The sequence below is a fragment of the Eucyclogobius newberryi genome, unplaced genomic scaffold (assembly GCF_026437365.1).
Source record: "Eucyclogobius newberryi isolate DKJ021-1_F unplaced genomic scaffold, fEucNew1.0.hap1 SCAF_8, whole genome shotgun sequence".
Taxonomy (NCBI): domain Eukaryota; kingdom Metazoa; phylum Chordata; class Actinopteri; order Gobiiformes; family Gobiidae; genus Eucyclogobius; species Eucyclogobius newberryi.
In genome coordinates this window covers 17,375,504-17,391,656 of record NW_027316500.1, presented here as the reverse complement: position 1 = coordinate 17,391,656, position 16,153 = coordinate 17,375,504, and the positions used below count along the sequence as shown (strand labels likewise).

The following is a 16,153-nucleotide window of genomic DNA, read 5'->3' as shown; positions in this document are numbered from 1 at the left end:
TCGACTTGATAAAGATGGCGCCCTTATTGTGTGTTGAATTAAAAAAGAACTTGACAGACGGGGACACATTGGACATGGCCAATCCAGTGGAAATGAACACAAATGTCGGTCAAATGTGCGGGTCCGCCGCACAGAGACCGTGACACTTGGATTAAAAATATGGATAAGTTTTGATGCCCCGCTTGTGTAGATGATTTTCCCCAAATATGAGTTTGATCGGACAATCGCCCTAGGAGGAGTTCGTTAAAGTGTGAAGCGTAAAAATGTGGTAATTTGAGCGATTCTACGATTTTCTCATAAGGATAACATGGAATGTTTCTGTCATCGCTACGGTTACGCCGTACAAAATATGACTTTGGCTCTCATACTTGTATGATCAGGATGGCAAATTAGAATTTTGTGCAAAATATCATGTCATTTGGAAAAACTCTATTGTTTATAGGCTACTCTGAAGGCCAAATAGTCAGAATTCTGGGAAACGTTTGCGGCTCCGTCGCACAGAGACCGTAAAAGTTATCCTTAAAATTTGGATAAATTTAGATGCCCCACTTGTCTAGAGGACGTACACCGATTTTGAGGTTGGTGGGCAAAACGCACTAGGAGGAGTTCGTTAAAGTGTGAAACATAAAAATGTGGTAATTTGAGAGATTTTGTGGTTTTCCCATAGGGATAACATGGGATGTTTCTGTCATCGCTACGACTACGCCGTAAAAATTAAGGCATTTGTCTGATTGGCTTTTGTGATCGGGACGGCAAAATAGAATTTTGGGTAAAGTTTAGACAATTTTGGTAAAACTAATTTTTGACCTTCAATGTTAATTTAAAGGTCACTCTGTAGGGGGCGCTATCGCGGCCATTTCAATTTTGTCAGCCTAAACTGGTCCAAACTAGAAAGTTTAACAACTGATTCAAATTTGGTCCTAATCGGACTTGTTTTGATCAAATGGGAGCAATTTTTAGATCTGCAATATTCCAAAATAAGTTGTCCAACTTTGCGGCTGCGCCTCACACAGACCGTAAAAGGTATCTCAAAAAATTGGATAACTTTAGATGCCCCACTTGTCCAGAGGACGTCCGCCGATTTTGAAGTCGGTGGGCAAAACGCCATAGGAGGAGTTCGTCAAAGTTTGACGTGAACAAAATGGCTAACACAGCGTGTTTTCATTTTCAAAGGAAGATGGCGGCCATAGGGTAAATCTGGGAGCGTGGCCACAATAACATTTTTTTTTTGTCCTCACGAGAGGAATGTGTGTTCCGAATTTCGTAGCTCTACGACAAAGTTGACCTCGGGGCGTCTCCCATAGGCGCAATGTATTTTGACTTTTGTCGGTGGCGCTGTCGCGCCATTTTTTAACGAAAAAAAAAATGGCCCAGAAAAAACTAAATTTTTTGCCAATTCTGAATTTTGGGCAAAGTTTGGTGAGTTTTTGAGCATGTTCAGGGGGTCAAATTAGAGTTCAAAGCGATGAAGAACAAGAAAAATTAAAGCCGCAAGCGGCATCCAACGGCCCTCGCGGGCCGCCGGCCTTCCGACTCTGCGCTTTCGACTTGATAAAGATGGCGCCCTTATTGTGTTGAATTAAAAAAGAACTTGACAGACGGAGACACATTGGACATGGCCAATCCAGTGCAAATGAACACAAGTGTCAGTCAAATGTGCTGCTCCGCCGCACAGAGACCGTAGCACTTAGAATATAAATATGGATAACTTTTGATGCCCCGCTTGTGTAGATGATATTTCCCAAAGTAAAGCTTGATCGAGCTATTGCCCACGGAGGAGTTTGTTAAAGTGTGAAGCATAAATTTGAACATTTCATAGATTTAGCGTTTTTCCCATTTGTGACAGTATATTTGCAGCTCCACGGCACAGAGACCGTAGCACTTAGAATCCAAATATGACTAACTTTTGATGCTTCCCTTGTGTAGATGATTTCCCCCAAATATGAACTTGATCGAGCTATCGCCCTAGGAGGAGTTTGTTAAAGTGTGAAGCGTAAAAATGTGGTCATTTTAGAGATTTCGCTGTTTTCCCATTTCTGACATATATTTGCGGGTCCGCCACACAGAGACCGTAGCACTTAGAATAAAAATATGGATAGCTTTTGATGCCCCGCTTGTATAGATGATTTTCCCTAAATATGAGTTTGATCGGACAATCGCCCTAGGAGGAGTTTGTTAAAGTGTGAAGCGTAAAAATGTGGTGATTTGAGGGATTTCGCGATTTTCCCATAAGGATAACATGGGATATTTCTGTCATGGCTACGGTTACGCTGTACAAAATATGACTTTGTCTCTCATACTTTTATGATCAGGATGGCAAATTAGAATTTTGTGCAAAATATCATGTCATTTGGAAAAACTCTATTGTTTATAGGCCACTCTGAAGGCCAAATAGTCAGAATTCTGGGAAACGTTTGAGGCTCCGTCGCACAGAGACCTTAAAAGCTATCCTTAAAATTTGGATAACTTTAGATGCCCCACTTGTCTAGAGGACATACACCGATTTTGAGGTCGGTGGGCAAAACGCACAAGGAGGAGTTCGTCAAAGTTTGAAACAGAAAAATGTGGATATTCGAGAGATTTAGCGGTTTTCCCATAGGGATAACATGGGAGATTTATGTCATCGCTACGACTACGCCGTAAAAATTAAGGCATTTGTCTGATTGGCTTTTTTGATCGGGACGCCAAAATAGAATTTTGGGTAAAGTTTAGAAAATTTTGGTAAAACAAATTTTTGACCTTCAATGTTAATTTAAAGGTATCTCTGTAGGGGGCGCTATCGCGCCCATTTCAATTTTGTCAGCCTAAACTGGTCCAAACTAGAAAGTTTAACAACTGATTCAAATTTGGTCCTAATCGGACTGGTTTTGATCAAATGGGAGCAATTTTTAGATCTGCAATATTCCAAAATAAGTTGTCCAACTTTGCGGCTGCGCCGCACACAGACCGTAAAAGGTATCTCAAAAAATTGGATAACTTTAGATGCCCCACTTGTCCAGAGAACGTACGCCGATTTTGAAGTTGGTGGGCAAAACGCCCTAGGAGGAGTTCGTCAAAGTTTGACGTGAACAAAATGGCTAACACAGCGTGTTTTCATTTTCAAAGGAAGATGGCGGCCATAGGGTAAGTCTGGGGGCGTGGCCACAATGATTTTTTTTTGTTTGTCCTCACGAGAGGAATGCGTGTCCCGAATTTCGTAGCTTTACGTCAAAGTTGACCTCGGGGCGTCTCCCATAGGCGCAATGTATTTTGACTTTTGTCGGTGGCGCTGTCGCGCCATTTTTTAACGAAAAAAAAAATGGCCCAGAAAAAAATAAATTTTTCGCCGATTCTGAATTTTGGGCAAAGTTTGGTGAGTTTTTGAGCATGTTCAGGGGGTCAAATTAGAGTTCAAAGCGATGAAGAACAAGAAAAATTAAAGCCGCAAGCGGCATCCAACGGCCCTCGCGGGCCGCCGGCCTTCCGACTCTGTGCTTTCGACTTGATAAAGATGGCGCCCTTATTGTGTGTTGAATAAAAAAAGAACTTGACAGACGGCGACACAATTGACATGGCCAATCCAGTACAAATCAACACAAGTGTCAGTCAAATTTGCTGCTCCGCCGCACAGAGACCGTAGCACTTGGAATAAAAATATGGATAACTTTTGATGCCGCGCTTATGTAGATGATTTTTCCCAAAGTAAAGCTTGATCGAGCTATTGCCCACAGAGGAGTTTGTTAAAGTGTGAAGCGTAAATGTGAACATTTCAAGGATTTCGCTGTTTTCCCATTTCTGACATATATTTGCGGGTCCGCCACACAGAGACCGTAGCACTTAGAATCAAAATATGGATAACTTTTAATGCCCCGCTTGTGTAGATGATATTCTCCAAATATGAACTTGATCGGACAATCGCCCTAGGAGGAGTTTGTTAAAGTGTGAAGCGTAAAAATGTGGTGATTTGAGCGATTTTGCGATTTTCCCATAAGGATAACATGGGATGTTTCTGTCATCGCTACGGTTACGCCATACAAAATATTACTTTGGCTCTCATACTTTTATGATCAGGATGGCAAATTAGAATTTAGTGCAAAATGTCATGTCATTTGGAAAAACTCTATTGTTTACAGGCCAATCTAAAGGCCAAATAGTCAGAATTCTGGGAAACGTTTGCGGCTCCGTTGCACAGAGACCGTAAAAGTTATCCTTAAAATTTGGATAACTTTAGATGCACCACTTGTCTAGAGGACGTACACCGATTTTGAGGTCGGTGGGCAAAACGCACTAGGAGGAGTTCGTCAAAGTTTGAAACAGAAAAATGTGGATATTCGAGAGATTTAGCGGTTTTCCCATAGGGATAACATGGGAGGTTTATGTCATCGCTACGACTACGCCGTAAAAATTAAGGCATTTGTCTGATTGGCTTTTTTGATCGGGACGCCAAAATAGAATTTTGGGCAAAGTTTAGAAAATTTTGGTAAAACTAATTTTTGACCTTCAATGTTAATTTAAAGGTCACTCTGTAGGGGGCGCTATCGCGCCTATTTCAATTTTGTCATCATAAACTGGTCCAAACTAGAAAGTTGAACAACTGATTCAAATTTGGTCCTAATCGGACTTGTTTTGATCAAATGGGAACAATTTTTAGATCTGCAATATCCCAAAATAAGTTGTCCAACTTTGCGGCTGCGCCGCACACAGACCGTAAAAGGTATCTCAAAAAATTGGATAACTTTAGATGTCCCACTTGTCCAGAGGACGTCCGCCGATTTTGAAGTCGGTGGGCAAAACGCCCTAGGAGGAGTTCGTCAAAGTTTGACGTGAACAAAATGGCTAACACAGCGTGTTTTCATTTTCAAGGGAAGATGGCGGCCATAGGGTAAGTCTGGGGGCGTGGCCACAATAATATTTTTTTTTTGTCCTCACGAGAGGAATGCGTGTCCCGAATTTCGTAGCTTTACGACAAAGTTGACCTCGGGGCGTCTCCCATAGGCGCAATGTATTTTGACTTTTGTCGGTGGCGCTGTCGCGCCATTTTTTAACGAAAAAAAAAATGGCCCAGAAAAAAATAAATTTTTCGCCGATTCTGAATTTTGGGCAAAGTTTGGTGAGTTTTTGAGCATGTTCAGGGGGTCAAATTAGAGATCAAAGCGCTGAAGAAGAACAATAAAAATTAAAGCCGCAAGCGGCATCCAACGGCCCTCGCGGGCCGCCGGCCTTCCGACTCTGCTCTCTGCATTTTACAGAGATGGCGCTAACGCAATTGTCTAAGAACTAAGACAGCGACACATTGGACATGTACAATGCTGTGCTTAACCAGTGCAAATGAACACAAATGTCGGTCAAATGTGCAGCTCCAGCGCACAGAGACCGTGACACTTGGAATCAAAATATGGATACCTTTGGATGGCCCGCTTGTGTAGATGATTTCCCCCAAATATGAGCTTGATCGGACAATCGCCCTAGGAGGAGTTTGTTAAAGTGTGAAGCGTAAAAATGTGGTGATTTGAGCGATTCTACGATTTTCCCATAAGGATAACATGGGATGTTTCTGTCAACGCTACGGTTACGCCGTACAAAATATGACTTTGGCTCTCATACTTTTATGATCAGGATGGCAAATTAGAATTTTGTTCAAAATATCATGTCATTTGGAAAAACTCTATTGTTTATAGGCCACTCTGAAGGCCAAATAGTCAGAATTCTGGGAAACGTTTGCGGCTCCGTCGCACAAAGACCGTAAAAGTTATCCTTAAAATTTGGATAACTTTAGATACACCACTTGTCTAGAGGACGTACACCGATTTTGAGGTTGGTGGGCAAAACGCACTAGGAGGACTTCGTTAAAGTGTAAAACATAAAAATGTGGTAATTTGAGAGATTTTGTGGTTTTCCCATAGGGATAACATGGGAGGTTTCTGTCATCGCTACGACTACGGCGTAAAAAATTAGGCATTTTTGTGATTGGCTTTTGTGATCGGGACGGCAAAATAGAATTTTGGGTAAAGTTTAGACAATTTTGGTAAAACTAATTTTTGACCTTCAATGTTAATTTAAAGGTCACTCTGTAGGGGGCGCTATCACTGCCATTTCAATTTTGTCATCATAAACTGGTCCAAACTAGAAAGTTTAACAACTGATTCAAATTTGGTCCTAATCGGACTGGTTTTGATCAAATGGGAGCAATTTTTAGACCTGCAATATTCCAAAATAAGTTGTCCAACTTTGCGGCTGCGCCGCACACAGACCGTAAAAGGTATATCAAAAAATTGAATAACTTTAGATGCCCCACTTGTCCAGAGGACGTACGCCGATTTTGAAGTCGGTGGGCAAAACGCCCTAGGAGGAGTTCGTCAAAGTTTGACGTAAACAAAATGGCTAACTCAGCTTGTTTTCATTTTCAAAGGAAGATGGCGGCCATAGGGTAAGTTTGGGGGCATGGCCACAATGATTTTTTTTGTTTATCCTCACGAGAGGAATGCGTGTCCCGAATTTCGTAGCTTTACGCCAAAGTTGACCTCGGGGCGTCTCCCATAGGCGCAATGTATTTTGACTTTTGTCGGTGGCGCTGTCGCGCCATTTTTTAACGAAAAAAAAAATGGCCCAGAAAAAATAAAATTTTTCGCCGATTCTGAATTTTGGGCAAAGTTTGGTGAGTTTTTGAGCATGTTCAGGGGGTCAAATTAGAGATCAAAGCGCTGAAGAAGAACAAGAAAAATAATAATAATAATAATAATAATAATAATATTTTTAGCAAAAACAATATAGCCGTTTTTACTATAACAACAAATGATACATCGTTTGAAAGCTCTAAGCCTTCCCGATGCCGCCATGGGGTGGAATCATCATTACGAGCGCTTACGCGCTCGTCACTCCCTATTCCGTCGGGATGCCCCGCCCACTCCCCATAGACTTCCATTGATTTGAGCAGATACAAGCATGGCCCATGCCTGCGGCATGGATTCTCGCATACGGGACGATGCCAGGAGGGTTTTTGGAGGAATGCAGCGCTTCGCGCTGCTGTTGTCAACAATTAGTGAATGGGCTACGCCCATTCACTAATTGTTGACTATTTCTGTCATAGCAGGAGTAAGTATGCATGATCCATGCCTTCGGCATGGGCTAGTTCACTGTACTTGCCAGGGGCGACGGGGTACCAAACATGCGGGCTGCGCCCGCATGTTTGGTCAGACAGTTGCAACGCTGCCTTCGGCAGCGTTGCGGGAGCAATAGGCCCTCCGCCCTGCTGGGGCTCGGGCCTAAATATTTTTAGCAAAAACAATATAGCCGTTTGCACTATAACAACAAATTATACATCGTTTGAAAGCTCTAAGCCTTCCCCATGCCGCCATGGGGTGGAATCATCATTACGAGCGCTTACGCGCTCGTCACTCCCTATTTCGTCGGGATGCCCCGCCCATTCCCCATAGACTTCCATTGATTTGAGCAGAAACAAGCATGGCCTGCGGCATGGGTTCTCGCGTACGGGTCGATGCCAGGATTGTTTTTTCGCGCTGCTGTTGTCAACAATGAGTGAATGGGCTACGCCCATTCACTCATTGTTGACTATTTCTGTCATAGCAGGAGTAAGTATGCATGATCCATGCCTTCGGCATGGGCTAGTTCACTGTACTTGCCAGGGGCGACGGGGTACCAAACATGCGGGCTGCGCCCGCATGTTTGGTCAGACAGTTGCAACGCTGCCTTCGGCAGCGTTGCGGGAGCAATAGGCCCTCTGCCTTGCTGGGGCTCGGGCCTAATAATATTCCGATGCGAAAACAATGTTTCCCATTTTTCAAATATCATAAACTATACATTTTCGGAAAGTGCTCGCGCTTTCCTACCTCATGGTGTGGGTCCCTGGTCACTGAGGGGTACTTTCGATAATTTTGAGTGGGCTCTGCCCACTTTGTGTTTTTGGCCCTCTATACAGTAATAATGTTCAATTTTTGCATTACATGCTTATATGCACGGAACATGCAAGAGATGGGGAACGTATTCGTGAGCTACTTAGCGCAAATGAGTGCTTTATATGGGGATGACGACCGCTTTGCGGTCGTCATCCCAATGTAAAGTGCTCGTTTAGTGCAAACTTTTGCACGGGCTTCGCCCGTTTACAACGGTAATGTTCCATTTTCCTACAACTAATTAGCATGCACGGGGCGTGCATGAGTGGAGGAGTGCGTTAGTGAGTGTTTGGAAGTGGGCGAGCGCTTCGCGCTCGATTTCGTGCGCACTACGTGCGCACTTTCGCAGCCGTGCTTTGCACAGCCTTACGAGACTAATAGGCCTCTCGCCAGCTTGTGGCGCTCGGGCCTAAAAACAAAATATTTCTATTATTAGGCAATTATGAGGCATTTCCAGCCCAATTAATACTGGTAATACCGTGCCATAATATTACTATACTGATTTTTACAATACATAGGCCATTACATATTATTATTATTAGCCAGTCATTACCTCCATTTGGACCAGGATCAGGAGGTCCCAGACTGATGCCTCCCCAAGAGGAACCGGTCCATCCTCGCTCCCTCTTGATTTTCAACCTCCTCTTCTTCTCCCACTCATCTCTCTGACGCACTGTTGATAAAAAAATAAACACAAATACTTTCAGCACAGAAGGCTCCAACAGATAGTCTTGCGTTACAATATCTCTGTTAGTAACCGACTGTGTACCTAGATCTGCTTGAACCACCTGCTGCTCTGCGTCGCCTCGTCGGGCCATATTCTGAACAGAGCCATCCTTCAGGACAGGAGCATTTAGGCCTGGCCACAGGAAGCCACCACGACCTGAACGAAAAGCGAGTATTTGTTATGTTTGTTTGTTAAGTTTTGGATGAAAATATATTATCAGTTTTAGATTCTGAATTTTCGTAGCCGCAAAAGGTCAGAGTTGTTACCTTCTCCAATGATCTGCCCTCGGTTCAGGTCCCTCTTCAGTTTTCGTTTGGTCCGCTTTCCTCTGCCTTTCCTGGCTCCAGCCCCAAACTCAGCCAACACTCCTCTCCACAACTCATCCGCTGTCACTGCAGATGGTAAGAGTTAGCGTGGTCTTTGGGTAGGGAAAGTATTGAGGACCCTTTAAATGTTTCTCTTTGTTTCATTGTAGCCATTTGTATGGAAAAAGTAAAACAAAAAAAGTTCATTTTATTCCTCAGTAAGGATACAGTCGGCACCCCATCTTGACAGGAAAAAACAGAAATGTAGATTTTTTTTCTGCAAATTTATTAAAAAGAAAAACTGAAATATCACATGATCATAAGTATTGAGACCCTTTGATCAGTATTGAGTAGAAACTCCCTTTTGAGCTAGTACATACATGAGTCTTCTTGGGAATGATGCAACAAGTTTTTATCACTGGGATTTAGGGATCCTCTGCCACTCCTTTGTTATTTTAGCTGTGTGCTTAGGGTCATTGTCTTGTTGGAAGGTGGACCTTTGGCCCAGTCTGAGGTCCTAAACACTCTGGAAGAGATTTTCTTCAAGGATATGTCTGTGCTTGGCCCCATTCATCTTTCCTTCAATTGCAACGAGTCGTCCTGTCCCTGCAGCTGTAAAACACCCCCATAGCATGATGCTGCCACCACCATGTTTCACAGTTGGCATTGTATTATGCAGGTGATGAGCATGGTTTTCTCCAAACATAACACTTAGAATAAATGCCAAAAAGTTCAATCTTGGTCACATCAGACCAGAGAATCTTGTTTCTCATAGTGGGAGTCCTTCATGTGTTGGTTGGGAAACTCTATGCAGGTTTTCATATGTCTTGCACGGAGGAAAGGCTTTCGTCGAGCCACTCTGCTATAAAGCCCTGACTGGTGGAGGCGATGATAGTTGACTTTGTGGAACTTTCACCAATCTCCCAACTGCATCTCTGGAGCTCAGCCACAGTAATCTTTGGGTTCTTTTTTACCTCTCTCACCAAGGCTTTTCTCCCACAATTGCTTTGTTGTACATACAGTAATCCTCCAACAACAAAGAAAGACCCTGGCCTTTTTGCCTTCTGAGAGAGCTCTTCCCTCCAAAAACGTTGAACAGAACAGCAGAGGTGGTAGCATTTAGTTACCATTTCAAGAAATGGTGTATCTTGGTGTTAAAACAATCAGTGACAAAACAAACATGAACCTGCAATTGATGTAATGTTGTGTTCCCAAACCACCAAAAAGGTGAGGATATTCAGGGAACAGGGATGTAGAGTAGGACTATTGTTAATTGCTATGCGTTTGTCACGTGTCTGCAGGCTTTTAGATAGGATTTGAAAACACCCCGTCCAAATAATTTTGTGCGGGGCTACGGGGGCCGACTAGGCAAAAAAAGGAGTAGCTTCGGCATTCTCCAGACTAATAAAAAGTACTAAAAATTGCGCTCGCGCCGTTATGGAAAGCCAATATGATCACACTCCGCCACTTAGGAGTGGCGTATCGCGGCGTATTTTCCGACGCTTTTACGAAATAAAGCGGCGCTTTTAACGCCTTGCGCTGTGCGTACAGCCTGGCGCTATCTTTTGGGTAGCGCGCCGCTGCGCACGGTTATCTTAATACCTGGCGGTATCTTTTCAGCATGGTGGGGGCCTGCCGGCCAAAACCCCTCAGCGAGAACACTGTAATATTCCCTTTTTTCTAAAATGTATTAATAAAATGGCCGTACCTGCACTCAAAAATGCCCGTCCACATTTTAAAATACCCCGTCCAAATTACGGGAAGACAGCCCCCTATCTAAAACCCTGCGTGTCTGTTGTATGATGTGGAATGTACTTTATTGTGATATGTCGTGTGTGCAACAGCCATCCTTGTGCTCTAGGACCCCACCAAAAAACAGTTTAATCATCAAGAATAAATATATGACTAAAATAAACAACAATAATCATAACTCTAAAATTCCAAATTGTGACATCCCTAACATCAAGAAAGTACATGTCTAATATCTTGCACCACAGGTTTACAATATGGTTCTTTGAAAAGGACTGCTTGCCTAATCCAGCTTTAGTGTTATTGCATCTGTGGCATAACGTTTCAATTATATTTTCTGTAGTCATTTATCACACTTAGAAATGCGTTATTGTGACAGGCCTATGCAAGATAAATTTACTTTGGAATATCAAACAAAAACAACAAAAACATTGTGCACCTTTAAGCAAAAATGTAATGAGTAGATGCGAAAATATGGACTGTAATATCTACTGTATATCTATCTATCTATTTCCTGAACCAAAATGTGTACACTTTTGACAATAAGCCACGTAGACTGACCTATATAATCTTAACACTCTGAAATACTTACACTTGTTGAAGAAGCTGCTATGTCTGGTCTGTTGCCATGTCAGTGCGGGGTTTATCAACAGCGCAGTGGGTTTGTGCAGACAGAAGGAGGCTCGAGTTGACAGAGGGGTCTGAAGTGTTCCTGTGAGGGGACGGAGGGGCACTGCTCCTAACGCAATCATAGAAACATATCACCCTTTGCCAACACATGTACATATACGATCACAGCAATATATCATCCACATAACACATGACACAACATGTCAGATGCTGAAATGTGAACGAGGACGTTCTATGCATCGTCGGAGTACAAAGACGAGTGGGACTCGTTTATTCATAATTATACTAAACGAGAGATAGTGGCAGAAATTAAATAAATATGTCTACAGTGCATAACGCGAGGAGAAAATGATAAATTAACTTACCTCCGAGTGTGATACGGAGGGCACAGCACACTCGCACGGACGCCGCCATGTTGGTATTGGAATTAGGACCCAAGACCCACTGGAGGCCTGAGCACGCCTGTACAAAAATAAAATCCTTGTTTTTCTTTCATTGAATATTTACATAATATGTAATATTTACAATGTCTACAGTAAATTAACTAACACTGAATAAAGGCTATATTAAAGGATTAAAGGCTATATATTATAATAATAATAATAATAATAACTTTTATTTATATAGCGCTTTTCAGTGACCCAAAGACGCTGAACATAATAAAAAAGGGGGGGTATTTACAGACAGGGGGGGACAACACGTACAGAACACATTAATATACAGATAAAATGAACAAGACAGAAGAAGTAGAGAGAAAAAGATGGGGATGTAACAGGGGGTAGAAGAGTAGGCAATGAGGTAGAGGAGGCTAGGGGTAGGGGAGGTCATAGGCTTGGGTGAAGAGGTATGTTTTTAGGCGGGATTTGAATGTTGTGAGTGAGGGAGAGTGGCGGACAGGTTGGGGGAGGGAGTTCCAGAGTCGGGGTGCTGTTCGGGAGAATGCTCTGTCGCCAAAAGTTTTGAGTCGGGATGTTGGTGCAGTCAGGGTGAGAGAGGAGGAGGATCGGAGAGCTCGGGAGGGGCGGTGGGGGATGAGGAGGTCAGACAGGTAGGGGGGGGCAAGGTGGTGAAGAGCTTTGAAGGTGAGGAGGAGTATTTTAAAGTTTATGCGCTGCTTGATGGGGAGCCAATGGAGAGAGCGGAGAACGGGAGTGATGTGATCACGGGACCGGGTGTGGGTGAGGAGGCGGGCAGCGGAGTTTTGGACCATTTGGAGTCTGTGGAGGGAATGGGAGGAGATGCCAGTGAGGAGGGAGTTGCAGTAGTCAAGGCGGGAGGAGATGAAGGCATGGATGAGGGATTCAGCAGCGGGGAGGGTGAGGCAGTGTCGGATTTTGGCGATGCGGCGGAGGTGGAAGTATGAGGTCTTGACGATGTGGCTGACATGGGGAGTGAAGGAGAGGGTGGGGTCCATGATGACACCGAGATTGCGTACCAGGGTAGAGGGGGTGATGGTCGAGGTGTCGATGCTGAGTGAAAAGGGACCAGTTTTATTGAGAGTGGATTTGGTGCCAATGAGGAGGAGCTCTGTTTTGTCACTATTATTTTACTTTTATTTTATTTCTCATTTTTACTACCATTACCCTCAGAAATATTATTGGATCAGAAATGAAATATTTTACCAATTCACTTATGGACAGTAAAACATGCAAAGACATGTTCATTCTTTCATTTTCTACCGCTTGTTCCCATTAGGGGTTGTGGGTGACTGGAGCCTATCCCAGTGACTTTGGGCTTTAGGCGGGGTGCACAGGGTTAACACACAGACAAACATTCACTCTCACATTCATTCATTAATTCACTATGGGCAATTTAGAATTGCAAATTTTACCTTACACAAGCATGCCTTTGGACGGAGAGCCTGAAGAGAACCCACGGTAACATGGGGAGGAGATGCAGACTCCACCCAGAGCGCTCCTGTGATGTTGGTCCCATGGTCTCCTTCATGGAGATCCACTCTGCTTATAAACAGTGTAATGACATGCATTCAAATCCAACTTCACCGCACAGCAGGATGTGTCATAATTTTCTCTGGCTGGTACTTTCTAATTCATTTACATAGGTGGTTTTATCCTATTGATTTGTTCAGGCACCAGTTTTACTTGCAGTAAGCATGAAAACTGCCAGCCATAGGAGGCAATTTCTCTTTGTCTTAAAGTTAAACACCAGCCTTCCATGTAGGCATTTGTTTGTGCAGTTTCTCTGAAGAGCTGTGTTTACTGTGTTACATCACCTAAAAGGCACTCCCACAAAATGTCAGTATTACCATTTACATCACAGCTGTAAGTCTATAGCCATCTGCTTTTCCTTTTCTTTTAGAGATATCAAAAAAATATTATCTATATCCAACATTAAAGAGCTGTAAATAGAGCTGAAAATAATAATACAAAATTCCAATATTATCTTCCAAACATGTATAAAGCTGTATTTACATCTGACAAATATAAATAATTGTCATCTTCTCTAAAATTCTATCTCAAAAAGCAAAACCTATTTTGAGTCTGTTTTGGATCAATCTTTAAAATCTTATATCCAAACCCTTGATCATTATAAAAAACTGAATTATATAAAATCCATACGCATCCAAATATTCAAGAGGAAATTGTTTTAGAATGCTTTATAATTTTAGTTTTAGGTGTTCTTTAGCCTCTTAATTGATATCCAAAGCCCATTATTTTCAAGACCTTTAATCAAGCCCCACTTTGCTGTCATTATTTATCTACAGCACTTGAGACCTCACAGAGCACTTTCTTACTGTATGTGCCTGTTTCTCCCTCACTGAGAACTGTGATCAAAGCAGAGCTGAAGCAGGGCTGCCCAGCTGTGCGCCAACAGGAGGCACACCAGAATCAGCGCATTTCTCATAACGTCTCCAAAATAATGGCATCATAATGGCAGCTCCAGGAGAGAGTGTGTTTCTCAGACTCGTACAGTTGCGTGCGTGGGAGGAAGGAAAGAGGGGGAAAAATTAACTTGGAGTAAACACAATGCAGCAGAGTTCAATGTCACTCAAGTCCAACAGCAGAAGTTTGTTGGAGAAAGTGCAGAGCAGACAAAATGAAGATGTGTTCACTGGGCTGTTTAAAAGTATTTTCACGCAAATTGTGCAAGCAGATGGCACCAGAAAACATGAAATTGTGCACTTAAAAGGAAACATGCTTTTATGTTGTAGTGGATTTTACTCACAAACAACCTAGATCATGTTTCGTTTGATTCAAGCATGTCAAAGCATGTCAAAATATCTGTTTTCACCTACACCTAATCTCCCCCCACTTTTCTGTATTTAGATCCAATTATTTGTTCATTATTTATTGCATGTGTGCATGTAGATTATTTTTTTATTTTTTTTATTGCTTAGCTATTTATCTAAAACAAACAAACAAAAAAACAAACACTTGTCCATTTCTATTATCATACTGTGAATGTTATGATACATATATTATAGTTTAATGCAAAGAATAGAAGCATAATACTGTACAGTATGTTGCCTTTAAGAACCTGACAATAATACAGTTAGAGGTTAGAAACTATTTGAATAAAAATGTCTTGTTATTGTGTTATGCAATTATGATAAAACAATAGGTGCTTAATAGCGTTTTTATAATTGCTGAATAATTTCCAAATGTCGGTAGAAAAAAATCTTGACAAAAAAGTGAATTTGTGAGACCTTGTAAAAGATAGACTCCCTTTAATGCTGTTTACTTTGAACCAAGCTAAAACTATATCAAACAAGACCCACACAGGACGTCTCTCTAAATTTACTTGGACATCAGGCGAGTCCCAGACATTAGGACGACCTGGGGACAAGACGTCTGGGACTCGCCTGCGACAGGATCGATATGGAGCTCTGAGCTGTGACAGTACAATAATCCTGCAAACACAACTGAACAGAGGCATCTCATGATTTAGTTCAGAAACATTTCCATCCAATCTTTTTAGCACAATTAATTGGCAGTAATCTCTGGCAGTAATTTTATTAGCCTGAACAGAGAAAGTGTTGTTCGTAGCTTTTGTCTAACTCAATTCTTACATGCGCTATGATAATTTAATTAAATTAAAAAGCGAGTGCCTTACATAACTTAATTATACAACCTATTGTGTTTTCACTCTTGCGTAAGACGGTTCTGGAACTAAAACACACATCTTATGTTAGTCTTGAAAAAAGTTTTGTAAATTTGTAATCAAAACAGTTTTTAGATGCTCAGTATTATGTTCCATTAACAGTGCGTTCACTACCCCAGATTCTTAATGAAGATTCTAAAACAATCTGATTAATGAAGATTCTAAAACAATCTGGTTAATATACAGTTAATAATATGTCTGTGTCCCTTACACACACAACCATTCACTAATCATTTGAATGACAACAGTGATTGATGATTTTCCTTGATAACAGATAAAAATATGGAGCCAGGACAATAATGAAAAAGTGAAAGTGTGGCAGTCGAAATGAAGAAATCCTAATGAGACAAGAGAAAGGTATAAGACTCCTGCTGAGAGCAAAGGACCAGTCAAAAACAATGACAATCAAAATGAATGGAACTGAGATAAAAGCATGGTCAAAATAAACAAAGAAACAATGACACATCCACATTGTAACAGTGTTTAAAGTCTATAGAGGATTCAAATTTGTTTTTCTAAATTATGGACATATTAATTCAACGAAATCGGCCTTCTGAGCACTCATCTTTCTGTCATCTCTGTCATAATCTTTTCTCGGGAAATCGGGTGCTTTGAAGGAACATTTCCCACTGGCTTGTTACAGCTGAGTGTTTTTGAAGCCTGCTGATCTGATTGCTCACATCTGAGAGGCTGTCAACATGAGCCATAAGAAAACATCACGGCTTTGGTAT

General features: G+C 42.0%; 1 protein-coding gene across 2 annotated transcripts in view; it reads right to left on the bottom strand.

Annotated features, from left to right (window-relative positions):
- The window catches only part of mrps5 (mitochondrial ribosomal protein S5), a 32,752-nt gene extending 21,001 nt beyond the window's left edge, over positions 1-11,751 (bottom strand). Inside the window, exons 1-5 of one of the 2 annotated variants that reach the window (XM_072436704.1) lie at positions 11,666-11,751; positions 11,263-11,403; positions 8,883-9,008; positions 8,659-8,772; positions 8,443-8,562 (exon numbers count right to left, since the gene is read on the bottom strand). In XM_072436704.1, the coding sequence (XP_072292805.1) occupies positions 8,443-8,562; positions 8,659-8,772; positions 8,883-9,008; positions 11,263-11,403; positions 11,666-11,714 (550 nt within the window). In that variant the 5' untranslated portion in view covers positions 11,715-11,751. Of the gene's footprint in view, positions 1-8,442; positions 8,563-8,658; positions 8,773-8,882; positions 9,009-11,262; positions 11,410-11,665 lie in introns of both variants that reach the window. The other variant, XM_072436703.1, reaches the window with a different exon arrangement.
- Positions 11,752-16,153: the final 4,402 nt, after the last annotated feature.